The 15005-nt window shown below is 34.0% G+C and overlaps 2 protein-coding genes across 3 annotated transcripts; both read right to left on the bottom strand.

Moving 5' to 3' along the window:
* Window positions 1-3136: 3136 nt before the first annotated feature.
* On the bottom strand, window positions 3137-6150 carry LOC114387936 (guanylate kinase 3, chloroplastic-like). The gene is made up of 2 exons (XM_028348221.1): window positions 5070-6150; window positions 3137-3555 (listed from the first exon to the last, which is right to left on the bottom strand). Exon 1 carries the CDS (start codon window positions 5976-5978, stop codon window positions 5085-5087), a length of 894 nt encoding a protein of 297 aa, XP_028204022.1. The 5' UTR covers window positions 5979-6150; the 3' UTR covers window positions 3137-3555; window positions 5070-5084.
* Window positions 6151-6756: 606 nt separating this feature from the next.
* LOC114387935 (mitogen-activated protein kinase 15-like) lies at window positions 6757-13018 on the bottom strand. 2 transcript variants are annotated; one of them, XM_028348220.1, is made up of 10 exons: window positions 12753-13018; window positions 10963-11371; window positions 10745-10872; window positions 10592-10651; window positions 9877-10026; window positions 9638-9793; window positions 9342-9553; window positions 8415-8516; window positions 8108-8268; window positions 6757-7626 (listed from the first exon to the last, which is right to left on the bottom strand). In XM_028348220.1, exons 2-10 carry the CDS (start codon window positions 11069-11071, stop codon window positions 7343-7345), a joined length of 1362 nt encoding a protein of 453 aa, XP_028204021.1. In that variant the 5' UTR covers window positions 11072-11371; window positions 12753-13018; the 3' UTR covers window positions 6757-7342. The 2 variants fall into 2 exon arrangements, with proteins under 2 accessions (XP_028204021.1, XP_028204020.1); XM_028348219.1 differs by having other exon boundaries at window positions 12209-13018.
* Window positions 13019-15005: the final 1987 nt, after the last annotated feature.

Genomic DNA, 15005 nt, shown 5'->3' on the forward strand with positions numbered 1-15005 from the left:
TTAAAAAAGCATATTTATTGAATAGTTAAATAATTTTTTCAATTAATAAAAAAATTAAAAATTAATTAAAATATTTTGTCAAATATAATCATAATCCTCAAGTCTATTCATGTAGTTATTCTAGAGTCACTCGTTATCGAACCACATGTAATATTTAACTTAAAAATTCTATGCTCAAATATTAGGTCTTCGGCGATAAAAAGATGTGGATGGGAGGTTTCACATTAAATACTGACATAACAAAAATAAAACATAAGGAAGACAACCTTCTTCCCCATAAATTAACTATTGAAAATTAGGCTTAAAACTAACTACATAACAATTAGAAGTAGCCTGTGGTGCAAAAATTAGTGACAAAAGTTGTTTATGTTTATAAATGATAATATATGTTATTTTATTCATTGATAAGAAAAAGGGAAGATAGAAATAACTCAATATTTTATGGATATGAATTTTATTTTTCCTATTTTCGTCTCCGTTGGGGATCGGATATACTCGTCTCATACCTGTCTTTGCCTAATAATTTAAAAAAAAATGCAAAAAAAACCATAAAAATATAATTTTAAATTTTTTTAAACAAAGCTAAATATATTATTTATTCAATGAATCAAGTTTAGATGATCAATTTATTATAACTCAATATAAAATCATATCACAATAAAAATTTCTCCACTAGAAATCATATTTTTATCACTTAAAAATTATTCTGAAACATAAGATTTGAAACAAAGACCATAATCTCTTATGACTTATGTTTGTCTTAGAGTTTTAATTTCAATCTTAAAAAAAATAGACAATGTATAAAATTTTAATGAAATTTATTATGTAATATACATAATATAAATTAAAGATAATTTAATAATTATATTGTCAGCGTATCCATCCCATCCCCATTTAAAAAAAGTTGAATATTATTCATATTTGTACGGGTGTTCGGTCAAAGCAGTGATTCTTTGTCAAAGTCGGGGAGATGCGGGGTAATAAGCAAGGATAGGAATTTGTTTGTCACGTCTAAACTGCTGTTCAATAACAAATTAGGATCTTCATCAAGTCTTGTTTCATTTTCGTTTTTGGGTAGGCTTAGGCAAAAAGGGAAAAATAAAAGAAAGTGAATCAGAAAAAGGGAGGCCAAAGAAGAAAGCAAAAAAGAGAAAATAAGTAAGGACCTCACAATAATCAAATCTAGATTCTTTGGGTTCCTTAAAAGAACCCAGGCCATGAGTTTTTGCTTGGTTTTATTTTGCGCGTACTCGTAAAACAGAGCTGCGATATATGCTATAAGCTTAAGCTAATGGAGATATTTTTATTTATTTATTTCCATAGGGGATGAGGGTCTATCTAGTATGTCTTGTTCCTTTCTCTTCTGCTCTGTTTCAATTTATTATTTCAATAACGTATTAAATATATTTTATTTTTCTCTTTTTTAAAAATTCATAATTGTTTTTTATAAGAAAAAATTCCCCTCAATTTCGATGTTAAGATTGACCTATCGTCATGCTACCTTTGCAATTAAAGAATAATAATGATGATCGTTTTCGAGATTTAAATTTTCTCATCCAACTTATTTCAGAACGGTTTTTTTTCAAAAAAAATTGATAAAATTTTAAAAAATTATTATTTCCAAAAAATTAAAGTTTTATAAATATGTGCTTAGTTTTTATTTTCATGAAGATTTAAATACATTTAGTTACTATATTTTATTAAAAGAGAAAAAGTTAGTAGTTATACTTTAAAAGATTAAATTTGATTTTCTATAAAAAAAATTGATCGGCTGATTTTCTATAATTTTAAAATCACTAGAAATTAGTCTGTCATCGACTCATCGTGCATACATTTGGATTTTGGTTTTTTGCTCCACGGACCTAATTTTAAAATTATAGGAATTAAAAAAAACGAATAAAGTATAAAGATTAAAGCCAAAAATTTTAAAAAATAATGACTAAAATAATATTTAAATTTTCCTTTATGTTCAATACATTTGCCACAATAGTCAACGGATATAAATTACCTAAAATTAGAGAAAGGAAGTTTTTTTTTTAATAATAGGAAGTTTTTCTTTTACTCAAATTTTTTTCAATTATATGTATTAAATTCCTTATGTGTTACATATGTGAAATTTTATAAAAAGAATTAGTAATATTTTTTGTTGTTGTACTCCTCCCCCTTAAATTAAAGTTCTGGTTCTCACCTTAAGCAAAACAATTCGGGTCCATAGTCAAGCCTTATTGACACATCATTCGAACAAGAAAACTCCTGTCAAGACAATAACCTTTGCAGTTTGCACCTGCAAAAAACCAGAAGAACTATTGTAGAAGTTGCAATAAGCCTCATTTATCCAATACGTTAGGAATGTGATATCAGATATCAGCTACGGTACTTTAAAATTAGGATGTAATATAATCTTTTACCAACCCACCTAACCCTTTTTTTGGTGAATATGGGAAGTAGGTAACTACACGACACGCCAAGTCAAATTTGCATTCCATCATTTCCTAATTTCGAATATGTGGAGATTCTGGAGAAGACTCACATGCTTGAGCAAAGTTTTCGATCCTATCCATTCCTCTAATAACTTTTAATTTCAACAAAAATCATCTTCTACCATTTCAATTTGATATGAAGTCACGACTTCTACGGCAAAAACTTCTTAACAAAGTGAAGACGGTGAGGGAAAAATAATAAAACTAGCAACATTCTATAATTACAATAATTTATACAGAGGATTTAGGCCTAAAAACTTGGACAAAATACTCAATTTTTACATCGCTAACACGTTTTTAGTAACTTCAAGAATTAAACGAAAAAATAGGGATAGGATCTTCAACCCAGATCATATATGACTCGGGTAATTCACGGATTAGATAAGAGCAAACTTATACCAGTAAAATAGAAAATCGAAGAAATAATAGCAAATGTGACATAAGAACGACCAGGATCTTTATCTCATCGTTCACAAACTCTAAAGTTGTAAATATACAAAGAAAAGATGGAAAAAAATTCATAACCATCTTATTTTCCACTTTCTTTATTAAATTAGAACAAGTATAAAAATTGATTCATTCCTATCTGTTCTCCAAGCACACCTAAATATTGCAGTTTAACCAAGAGTAAATGAGAGGAGGGGAGAGAAAGGAAAAGAAGTACAACCCAATATAATGCATAAAAACCTATTGGGATTAAGTTTGAGCCACTGGCTTTTTGAATCAGTTCATAAGAAGGATTACACGAGGTATCAAAGCTATCTGTGTCAGTTCAGTTCACTGTTTCATCCACTAAATTCAATTTGCTTCCTACATAACTATTTCCAACCAGATCACCGAATAAAATAAACAAATGATATTTGGCATTGTAATTAAAATTTCTATTCACCAAGAACAAACACTTGTACTTCATTTAAGGCAGTATTGGAAGAATCACCACTAGAACCATTACCCCCAACATGTCTTCCCATGATGACATCAGTCGTAGGAAATGAGCATCAAGCTCGTCACTGGCAAGCAGAGCTCACAAATAATATTTTTACGATCATCCCCAGTTTATCATCCATCATAAAACCTACAGGGAAAAGGCAATATTAACAGTATAGTCAGTTATGCCATGCAGGTTGCAAGTTAGAAAGCACAGATACAACATGATGCTGACACTGAAATATGGCAAATTTAAAATTATAGGACGAGTATGACTAAAATACAACAAATAAAATAGTTAAATTTCAATTAAAAAATCAAATATTAGATCAACAGAGATAAACGATGTTAGAATAAATCATTGTTAACATAATAAAATATTATCATTTGTCCAAATATTGTTGTAGTCTTGTCTATATTGATATAGAAGTTAAAAAAATAGAACTGAAAAAACTGTAAACCGAAACTAGGATTATCAAGTATCTGTAAAGTATTGGTGCTTACCTTTGGTTACAAATACCAGAAACACAAGGTTCAAGTCACTTATGTTAGCCCAGAAAATAAAAGGAAATAGAAATTCACGAAATATTAATGATTAAGCATATAAGTAAGTTCTTTATAGTACAAAGAGCTACATAATCAACACAATATCAAAATGAAAGGAAAAATCAATTTTATTAAGTAAATAAGTAAATATAGAAAATACTGTTACTTATAATCAAGAATAAGTAGATCCAGCAAAAAATAAACTCACCCCTGTATAGCACGCATCTCCATAACAAAAAGAATCTCACTCTGAACTGAGACAATCTCAACTTTGAATTCATAATGAAGTGACCTTCTCCATTCACAAACTATGTGCAACTTATAACAATCCAATTTTAGTGAATGTAGCATGCCCCCAAATTTAATCTAAGTCTGTCAACTATCTAAACTTCACCATTGTACAAGGCGCATAAGCAAATATGATGCATTACCAGGTACACACGCTCACACGAGTACATGCCTAATACCTTTTTGTTTTGCAAATTTCACTATCAAATACCTTTGGGCACAATCTCAATCAAGCATTGCAATGGGCTGATATCACTCACGTACAAGCTAGTCCATGCAAAATACTGAATTTTGTTGGTACATTGTATGGATAACTACTAAATGAAACAAACAGCTACTTCATATGTTGTGTGGATATCCCTCTTTAGATATTTTTGCTTAATTGAGATATTTTGAGTTTTGAGGAGAACTTAGAACATAATAAACCATGGTTTGAATATTATCCTACGATTCAATTCATTGTCAATGTTCTGCATATTTCAATATAATATATCCTGCAGTATGTCAATCTCAACACAATTCATTTTTTAGCACAAACTACATATTGGGATTAATATTAACAACTTAACATGTTAATCCAGAGTTAGTATGATGTGAAGGACATTGACATGTTACTCCAAATTTGTTTCACAAAGAATGGATATCGCAGGTTGCAGAAACACCAATCCTTTCCACAACGAAACACACATTAGACAATTTCATCTTCAATGACCTCACCGATAATTCAAATCAGTCAAGTGCAAACAAATCCATTCAACTGAGCACGAAAATTTCACATAAAAAACGAGTCCTCAATAGCAAACCCAGAAAAAGATAAGAACAAATTACCATGTTGAGCGTCCATTATAAGTGAGGAGTCCTCTGAGAAACCCTAGCTTTCTCGGCATCAATAATAGACTCCATCAACTTGACCGCATTATCAAGCTTCCCTTTCGCATTGACCACAACATAATCAAAATTCTTGACATGCTTCATCTCCTCCCTGGCAGTACCAATCCTCACCAGCAACGACTCCACGGTCTCCGTCTTCCGGTCCACCAGCCTCTCCACCAACGCCATCTCGCTCTCCGCCGCCACAAATACAAACACCGCCGACTTCCCGAGCGCCTTCTTCAACGTGGCAGCCCCCTGAATATCAACCCTCAAAACGACGTCGCAGCCTTGCGCGAGACACTCCCGAATCTGCTGCTTCGGCACGCCCTTGTAGTCACCGTAGACCAGCGCGTACTCCAGCAGCTCCTCCCGCTCCACCATCCCGAGAAACTCCTCCTTGGAGACGAAGATGTAGTCCTTCCCGTCGACCTCGGCGGGGCGGCGGGGGCGCGTGGTGGCGGTGACAACGAAGTGGAGGGCGCGGCGGGAGTCGCGGAGGCGCGCGATGAGGGTGTCCTTGCCGACGCCGCTGGGGCCGCTGATGACGATGATTAGAGGGTTAGGGTTTGGAGAGAGAGGCTCGGAGCTGAAAGGGGAGCCCATGGAAGCTTCTAGGGCGCGGAGGAGGTCGGAGCGTTCTGCTTTTTCCAAAGTGGGGATTGGGACGAATAAGGGTCTTCGCGCGTCCCCCATTTTGGAAGAGGAGAAGGATTTGATGGTTTGGGGAGATAAGGGCTTTTGTTTTTGTTTTTGGGTGAGTGAGGAGTTGAGAATGGTTAAGGAGCTTGAAGATTGGGGTTTTGAAAGACGGGGAAGAGAGGTGCAGAGGAGCCTGCGGAACATGGAGCACTCGCTTGTCCACATGAGATAGATAGATTGATGAGAAGAGGTTTAGTAAAATAATATTCAAGACCATACTTTCTACGTCTTCATATTTATACTCATACAGCTATTCTCCTAACACATCGCAATTTGATCTCTCTTCATTGGATGATATATACAACACAAGAAATGGAGAGAGACAAAATGTGATTTTGATACAGACATACAGGATACAGGATACAGGATTTTATGTCATCAATTAGTTAGAAATCAGCCTGAACAATAACTTATTAAATAATTACACTCAAATTCAACAATCTTATTGAATTGAATTACAGTATGAAAAACCTTAATTATAGTTGAAAAAAATGGCATTTGACCAGTCAAAGTGTGAATGTTTTGACTTTTGAACTTAAACATGACTTCTACTCGTGAAAAATATCTATTGCTTGCTGCAGGGCATCGAATGAAATGAAAAGTTTACTTCTTCTATTACTGTTCTTGTCTTGGTTTAAGACCTCTTGGCCAATAGAGTCTGGTCAAAAAAGATGTCATGAATGAGACTGATGAGTTAAAGTGCTATGCAATGCATTTGAGCAACGAGTTTGCTGCATTTGTATTCTAAAATCTGAATGGCAGAGGAACTGAACCCCTCCATCCCCCAAATAGGGCCTGCATAAAAAACCATCTCCTTATCTCTTGCATAAATTAGTGTGTTGTTTTCTGTGAGACGGCATAAAAGTGTGCACCCACGTTCACCCATAATAAGATACGACAAGCACTTATGATTCATAGGCTGAGGAAAATACTTGGAGGAAAATATCAGAGTGCACACGTGGAATTCAGTAAGCAAACATGTGAAACAAGGAGTTACCATTCATTGGGAACCAACACTTCATTTCTTTTGTTACACCAAATTAAGTTACTAACCCCAAAGATACCCCATGGAGAAAGGGACAAGAGAATATGACTTTGGCAGTTTGGCTATAAGTTCTTTTAAAAAAAAAATACATTATCTTGGTATTGGTACTCAAGTAATACTATAGGGTAAAAGTAACAACTTCCCATTCTGCAATGAAGCAACTGGTGGTCTGCCTTCAAGTTCATGGCTTTTCAGATCTTTCATGTACTCTGTTATTAATAAATTAGAGTGCAAGAAAATCATCAATTAGACCACGAGAACCCTTTAAATTTGACCATGCAAATAGCGTGAATTAGAAATCATCCTCTAGATACTTCAACATTAGGACTTGAGTCCCTTGAGCTCTTCCCTTTGTTACTTCGAATGTGAAATTTCAGTTCAGATGATCAAGATTAGGTGTAGCACATGAAACTCGGGTATTATCAGAGTTTCATGGCACAACACAAGGCTCTTGTTGGCCACATAGATTCAATGTAATTCATTATCAATACCACTGACCACCAGGTCCAGCTTGAGCAGCAGCCACTTTTCTTGCCATGTACTTTGGCTGCAGTCCATTTGAACCTTCAATCCCATCATCCTCTGCCCCCCTCTCATTTTTATAGCCTGGGTTTCTCCTAGGATATGAACAGCTCGATGCTGCATACTGAGCTGAAACAGATGGATTCCTGACCACCCTCCGCTGTTCAGCCTCGGCCGTCACTGCTACCCCACAGTTGTTGTAACGCATTACTGAACCAACAACCTTTCGGGGCCTTGCAGCAACACCTACAGAAAGTGAGCCACAAATGTAATGTACATTGGATTACAATAGCATTATGATACTTTAAATCTATAGGTAATATTAGAGGAGAATTATATTGTACTACCTTAAATCTATATGTAATACTACCATATTCTATAAGACAGTTTTTTCTTCTTTTTGGAAATAACAGTACATATATGCAGCTAGAATAAAGAATATGATGACAAAAAACATCAAAACAATTAAAGAATTCCACAGCTCTATTTCAGAATTTCTTCTATACAAACTTGTTCCTATCAGCCATTCACACACAATTCCCACCATGTGGCTGAAGAAAGAAGTACATGTTTGCAAAGATTAAAAGAGATGAATTAAAATGAAACAAGCTTCAGGAAGGCACAACACTCTTTATCAGAGAATGTCAGCCATGTGTATACCATAGATAAGAAGAACAAAAGGGAGACAGAGAAGGGGCAAAATATATACGAAAGTCAATCATCACACCTTGAATATTTTGCGGTGCTTGTAAAGGAAGCCTAGACATAGGGATAGCACTACTCCTTTCTATGGGTTGTTTCTCAACTTCTTTGATGCAACATTTGGATAGATCATCTGCAACCTCAGATGTGTTCTGCATTGAGTGGTCTGAATACAACACACAAGGTCTGCATGCACAGCAACAAATCAGCAGAGTTGGCAATTCCAAAGCAGATAAAGGGATTTTTCTATATTGGAATTTGACAAGATAAAAGAACAATGGACAAAGAAGAAAGGAACAATTCAAAAAAATAGTAACAGAAAATTGGGATACCTCGGTAATGATGCATGTTGCCTCTCAGGCGGAGCAACAGTTCCCCCTTTGCCGTAATGCTCCTCAAGATATGCAAATTGTTTCTTGAAGTGATCCACAGCACTATTCAAAATACAATTTGGAAAAAAAAAACAAGGGGGAAAAACCAAAAGCTAATGTTACACCTAACAGAAATTAGAGTAACAAAACTAGGCAATTCTAAAATACATCAATTAAAATTAAATATGCTTGAAACTCACAAATTTACAATCCCATAAATAATGAATTTGTAGTTAAAATTACATCTCAACAAACATATGATGTAATTTATTTCAAAAAAAGAAAATTAGCAAGCACACCAAATCGTAAGTATCCATATATCAATATTTTTGTATATCTATCTATGAACTTAGAGGGCGAGCCCTGGTGCAGCGGTAAAGTTGTGCCTTGGTGACTTGTTGGTCATGGGTTCGAATCCGGAAACAGCCTCTTTGCATATGCAAGGGCAAGGCTGCGTACAATATCCCTCCCCCATACCTTCGCATAGCGAAGAGCCTCTGGGCAATGGGGTACGAAGTTTTTTTTATCTATGAACTTAATATGAAATTTGAAAACCATGTGGCTTTTAACCTTGAGAAAAAAAGCCATGGAGATTGTTTTGTTCATATATGTTGAAGCTTGTCATGGCATTTTCTTTTGTACTTCTTCAATAAATTTGATAATTTTAGCCATAGCTCTACATTCAGAATATAGGAGTTACATCTAACTAAAAAGATACTGTATATATAGGCTCCTTAATGAGCAAAAATGAAAATTGTAAAACCAACAAGTGTCCAAATTTATGAACTGTGAAGTAACAATATCAGGTGAAAGCAACAACCAAATATGTTGTTCATGAAGTGCTAATGCGGTGCAAAACAAAAATTTGGATAGAGATTTAGACAATACCTTGGATACATGAAACCTGTTGGCTCTGCTCCTTCTAGAAATTCCTTCAACATCTTCGGATGGTACTCCAAAGTCTCTCGGTATATAAGCTCTCGTACATCTTCCTTTGTTATCCGGCGTCTCTCAAATTCAAACTCCATCTTGGTAACTGGCTGAGCAGATGGTTCTCTCTCAACCTTTGCCAAGCCTTTAAAATATGGATCCGCTAGAGCCTAACATTATTATACACACGATAACCTATTAACCAGATGTAACAGAGAAAGTGAACAACAGATAGATGGACATCAAGATCTAACCTCTTCTGCAGTAGGCCGATCCTTAGGCTCAAATGCCAACATTCTTTCTAACAAACGAAGAGCACGGGGGTCTGCATGAGGAAACTTCTGCGAGAAAGGAACTGGCTTCTTCTTTCGCATGCTGCTCAAATATCTCCGAGCTTTCTCATTTCGTACCTATTAGTATATACCAAGGTTTCATTAAGTAACAAAATAGAACAAACAAAATTGCTAAAAGGAAGGGAAACTGAACAACAGACCCTAGCAATGGCTTCAAGAGATGGAGTTCCAAGAAGATCAGTCATAAGGTCTAGTTGATGAACAACATTCTTCCCAGGGAAAAGAGGTTTTCCGGTCAAAAGTTCAGCAAAAATGCAGCCAATGCTCCATATGTCTATAGCTGGTGTATACTGAAAAACAAAAGTTTATGACCAAATATATTTACAAAGTCCAGGATAAGATAATAAATCATTAAGGTACACAGAAGCATAGAAGCATTGTCCAACTTCATTTCACAAACAGGATCAACTTCCTGGCTACTGCTTTAAAATATGAAATAAACAATGATAGGTACTGATTCCTATTGTATATTTAAATATTACAACCAACCAGAATAGACTTTATAATGTAATTAAGAGTAAAAAATGACCCTAAACCAGTTGCTGATGTCTAAAGCATCAGTCCTGTATGAAATAAGAACCATTAAGAAGGATATAAAGGTCAACGGCTTGCCTATAGACACAACCCATAATAGAACATTACAACATCATTTCATCTACGTGGCCAACCTACTTAAGTGAGAAAAAGTGGTTGTACATATATTATTTAGTACAGTTAAAATTTAAAATTGCTATTTGAAACATTCATCATGAAAAATCAAACTTTTTAACTTAGTAAATCATATCAAGCAGGGGCAAATCATATTGGATAAAATTGACCAACGATCTTAAATAATAGTCATAACTTATATTGCACCTTGGAAAAAAAGGATCCACACAACTCAGGAGCCCTATACCACCGTGTTGCAACATAATCCTGCAAGCAAACAAACGGAATTAAGAGGTGATGAACTGAGAAAGAGAGCTATGTACAATTGAAGGTGATAGTTTCAGGGAAAAAGATTCATACTGTCCAGAAAATAGCAGTGGGAGTATCATTGAAAGCCACTCTGGCAAGACCAAAGTCACAAATCTTCAGTTTGCAGTCAGCATTTGCTAAAATGTTTTTTGGCTTTAGATCACGGTGAAAAACATTTGCTACAAGTCCATTAAGAAATTCAAAATCAGCCACAGTGATCATATAATATATGCTACAGCAAGCAATCTAAGAAAGATTCCCTAACTAACCTGTGTGTATATACTTCAAGCCTCGTAGAAGCTGATACAAGAAAAACTGGTAATGTTCTGGTGTCAGATCATCATTAGCTTTGATGACCTGATGTAAATCAGATTCCATGAGTTCGAAGACAACATATATATCTTTGAATTCCCTTCTAGAAGGAGGCAACAGAATATGTTTGATCTCCACAATATCTGGATGGCGTAAAAGTCTAAGAAGCTTAATCTCGCGAAGAATGCGAGTGGCATCAGAAACATGTTCAAATATGTCATTAATTTTCTTTATTGCAACCTTTTCTCCAGTGTGTGTATCATATGCAGAGCAGACAACACCATAGCTTCCTTTACCAATTACTTCCTCTATTCTGTATCTGCTCCCTTCACCGTATTCAGTAAAGAAGTCCACCTCTACAGATGACTGCAAAAACACAACAAACCAAATTATTCTAATGAAGATACTAAGCAAACTCAAAGCCATACGTATGGTTAAAATGATCTGCAACATCCATATTTTTAATGAAGGAAACATAAGATTAGTGTCTAATGTTTGCATCCAACCATGAATAATAGAGGATAAAGGTAGCTCCAAGTTTTTAAAGATGAGACTGTTACTTTACCGTTAAACATAAGATAAGAGTCGTATTACAAAAAATACGGAATGTAAATTTGACTTGATCCTCTCTAAAAGTAATGAATCAAAACAAACATATTTTTGGAGGTTTTAAATCCCACATGTAGAATTTGCAAGGTATAATTAAATTTCAGAGGGATAAAAGATGAATTATGAAAAAAGACACGAAATTCGATATTAGTAATTTAGTAATATTAAAATGAAATGAAACACAAAAGGGGAGATGCGGGGGCTAAAACAATCAACTGCAACAGTCTGCAGACACCATGGAAACCAAAATAGTAGACAACCAAATCTTAAACGACGGAAAAATTTCTGCAGAGTCTCTCACAAACCAAACACTACAGACTTAGGCATATGGCAGAGAAATATAGACATTTGCAAGACACTTTGTTTCTTCTTAACTAGAAACGGTTCTCATATCCACAAGCAAAAAGGAGAGAAAAAAGTAGTGTCAGAGAAGAGTAAGAGCTCCACACTCGATGGGATAAGAAAACAAAAATTTTCAATCATGAAGAATACAAACACTATCCATATCTTATAGAAGCAGAACTCACAACAAAACACAGATTAAGCTACATATATACACACACATCTACATGTACATCAGTTAAGTAACTTTACCTTTTTTCTCTGATCAGGAAGCATCTTTGCAACTAAGCATAAAAACCCTTCAAATGATTTAAGCCAATAGGTGCATCCAACAAACCCCTTACCTCAACTCAAAACCCAGATCACCCAAACTCCCACTTCCACTCCGAAATCCCCAAAAAGAAAACACTAAAACAGAGAACCACACAAACACCAGAACGCCCCAGATCAAAAGGGGTGCTCAAAATGCAAAGCAAGAAAAACCAAATCAAAATGAACAAGTAAAGGAGAAAACTTTCAATTCAAACTTGAACGAAGCTCAACAAAAAAAAAAAAAAAAAAACAGACCCAGAATAGTTTAGCAGCGAATACAACAACTGCAATTAAAACAAAAACAAAAACACGTACTAGGATATCACTGTATTAGAATAAAAAAATAGGGAACAAAAAACCCCCAAAAAACAAAAAGGAAATGAAGAAGCTCTTGAAATGTAGCTGAAAAGGCCAAAGTCACAGATCAAGTTGGGGTGTGAATTGGTACAAGGCGTTGAGCTTAGAATCAGCGGAAAAAAATAACCTTGGAGAATTTGCTGCGGCGATAATCACTAACTCTGCCAAAGAAGACGAATAAATAGAGACACCGAACAAAGGGTGGAGCTTAGGATTTCAAAGCAGAATAAGAATCTTGAAATTGGGGAATTGAAGAAGCAGATTATGATGGAAAATTGAGAGTGAATAAAGGAACATAAACTTTTGGATCCCACACAAACCGCATACTTCGAGTTCAAGTTGAAGAAGGTTGTGGTGCAGAGCTTTAAGAAAGTGTTCGAGACATAAAAAAGGGATGAATAATAATATAGAGGAAAAATGAATAAATAATAATAATATTCTATTATTATTATTATTATATGAGAGTAATTTTAAAGGAAGGGTATTATTGCAGAAAAGTTTTTTTTTTTTTTGGGTGCAGTATTGCAGAAAAGTATGAATGTGCCCTTGCCACTCAATTTTCCACTTCTTTTTTCAATGTATTTTTTCAATTTTTAGTTTCCTCTCTCAACGAAAGATATCGGATAAGATATTATGTGGAAGAGGGAGGAGAGTGTTCCAGCTTGTGGCATTTTGTCTCTCAAAGTCAATAATTCTTGCTTAACTGGCTTGTGATTGATTCATTGAAAGAAAACATGTGGCTTGTGATGGTTAATTAATAAATAAATGATAAATAATGTAAAAGAAAAGGAAATTAAAATAAATTAAAAATAATGTCTTAGTTAATCTGTAAGAAAAATTATTAGTGATGGCATTAAGATAATTAACTTTAGCCATGAAGTCATGGGTTTAATTTTTAGTGTAGACTTCTGTGGTCATTATATATAAAAAATAACTAAATGGAAAAACTTATTATAAATTTTCAGTAATAATTTAAGTAGATTTTTTTAAAAATATATATATAAATAATAACAATATAAAAAGTTATAATTGAGTTCACTATTAACTTCATTTTATATGGTTGACAGTATAACTGTTTTTTTTTTTCGGAGAACAACAGCGTCTCTTTCCTTAGAATTGAGTCTTGGATGTCTTCATCAAAGTCATTTTCAAATTCATGTTGCAAACTTATGAAAAATAATAATCATAATCCTACTTATTAGAAGTCAAATGAACCAGCATAAATTTATGCTAAAAGTGATTTTCTTTTCATAAAAAAGTTTAACAAACAAAACTATAGATATTATTGAATTTCCGAAAGAAAGTACCAACAACGTAGGAGTTGTATTAGTGCATTTTTGGAATGTTGCATGTTCAAAGTCATGTTTTTCTCAAAGCCTTTGAATATATTAAAAAATTAAACATACACATACGTATATAGCATATGAATGATAAAAAAAATATATAGCATATGGAATTACTATGGTCACTGTTATATGTAGCGGAATTACTTTTTCATTCGTTTTAGTTTTAGGTATAATCTCTACTTTGAAAAGGAAAAAAAAACATGGACTAATTTAATAAAGATATCCTTCCATCCGAGGCACCATATTTCAAAGCGAAAATTGGAAGTGACAAATAATCGGGACGAGAATATTGTTGAAGGCCAATATATATATATATATATATATATATATATATATATTGGGCATAAGGCTAGTGTTTATCCATTTGATCGATATTCATGTTAAAACATATGTTAGGATTTACTAATTCCAAAGGGCATGTGCGTCACATGGGTTGGAGAGTTCTCTAACTGCGAATCGGTGCTTTTATTTTAGGTATAAAAAAGTAATATGGAGACTCAGTTCTGCCAAACTTTATCTTTTATACTCAGCTAAAATGCCTAAATCCAAATAATAAATAGGATTTTTACCTTTTTTTTCTATTCGTGTGTATGTTTTAACCGAACTTGGGTGACATTTTTCGCCAAGTTATTGACTTGGATCCAAGTAGCTGATAAGTTTGATCCTAATGAGTGATGGTTTATAATACCAGAAAAAAACTTATTTATTTCTACATAATTAAAAATGTGTACTATTACTTTAAGTGTGTATTTAACTTGGTTCACTCAAGATAATTACGTAAGTTTTTCGATAGAGATTAAAACGCATTTGACTATTTGCATAGTTATTGGAATTGTGATCACGTTCAATTCAATGTACTTCCACTGCAGAAGTAACAAAAAGTATACTTCTACAAATGATTATTGGAATTACAGAAACCACAATCTAAACGCACACTTAATCTTGGATGATATGGAAGTAGGTGATAAAGAAAAAATGTTTGTTTATTCTGCCCAAAAAATTGTGTCATGTTCGGTTATTAGTTCCCAAAGCAC

Source organism: Glycine soja, chromosome 15 (assembly GCF_004193775.1).
Source record: "Glycine soja cultivar W05 chromosome 15, ASM419377v2, whole genome shotgun sequence".
Classification (NCBI taxonomy): domain Eukaryota; kingdom Viridiplantae; phylum Streptophyta; class Magnoliopsida; order Fabales; family Fabaceae; genus Glycine; species Glycine soja.

Coding starts and splice junctions, on each gene's coding strand:
- LOC114387936 (XM_028348221.1), bottom strand. CDS start 5,978: ATGTGGACAAGCGAGTGCTCCATGTTCCGCAGGCTCCTCTGCACCTCT.
- LOC114387935 (XM_028348219.1), bottom strand. CDS start 12,232: ATGCTTCCTGATCAGAGAAAAAAG. Junction 10,652..10,744: donor CCACTGCTATTTTCTGGACA/GTATGAATCTTT, acceptor GTTTGCTTGCAG/GATTATGTTGCAACACGGTG. Junction 9,554..9,637: donor ATCGGCCTACTGCAGAAGAG/GTTAGATCTTGA, acceptor TAATAATGTTAG/GCTCTAGCGGATCCATATTT.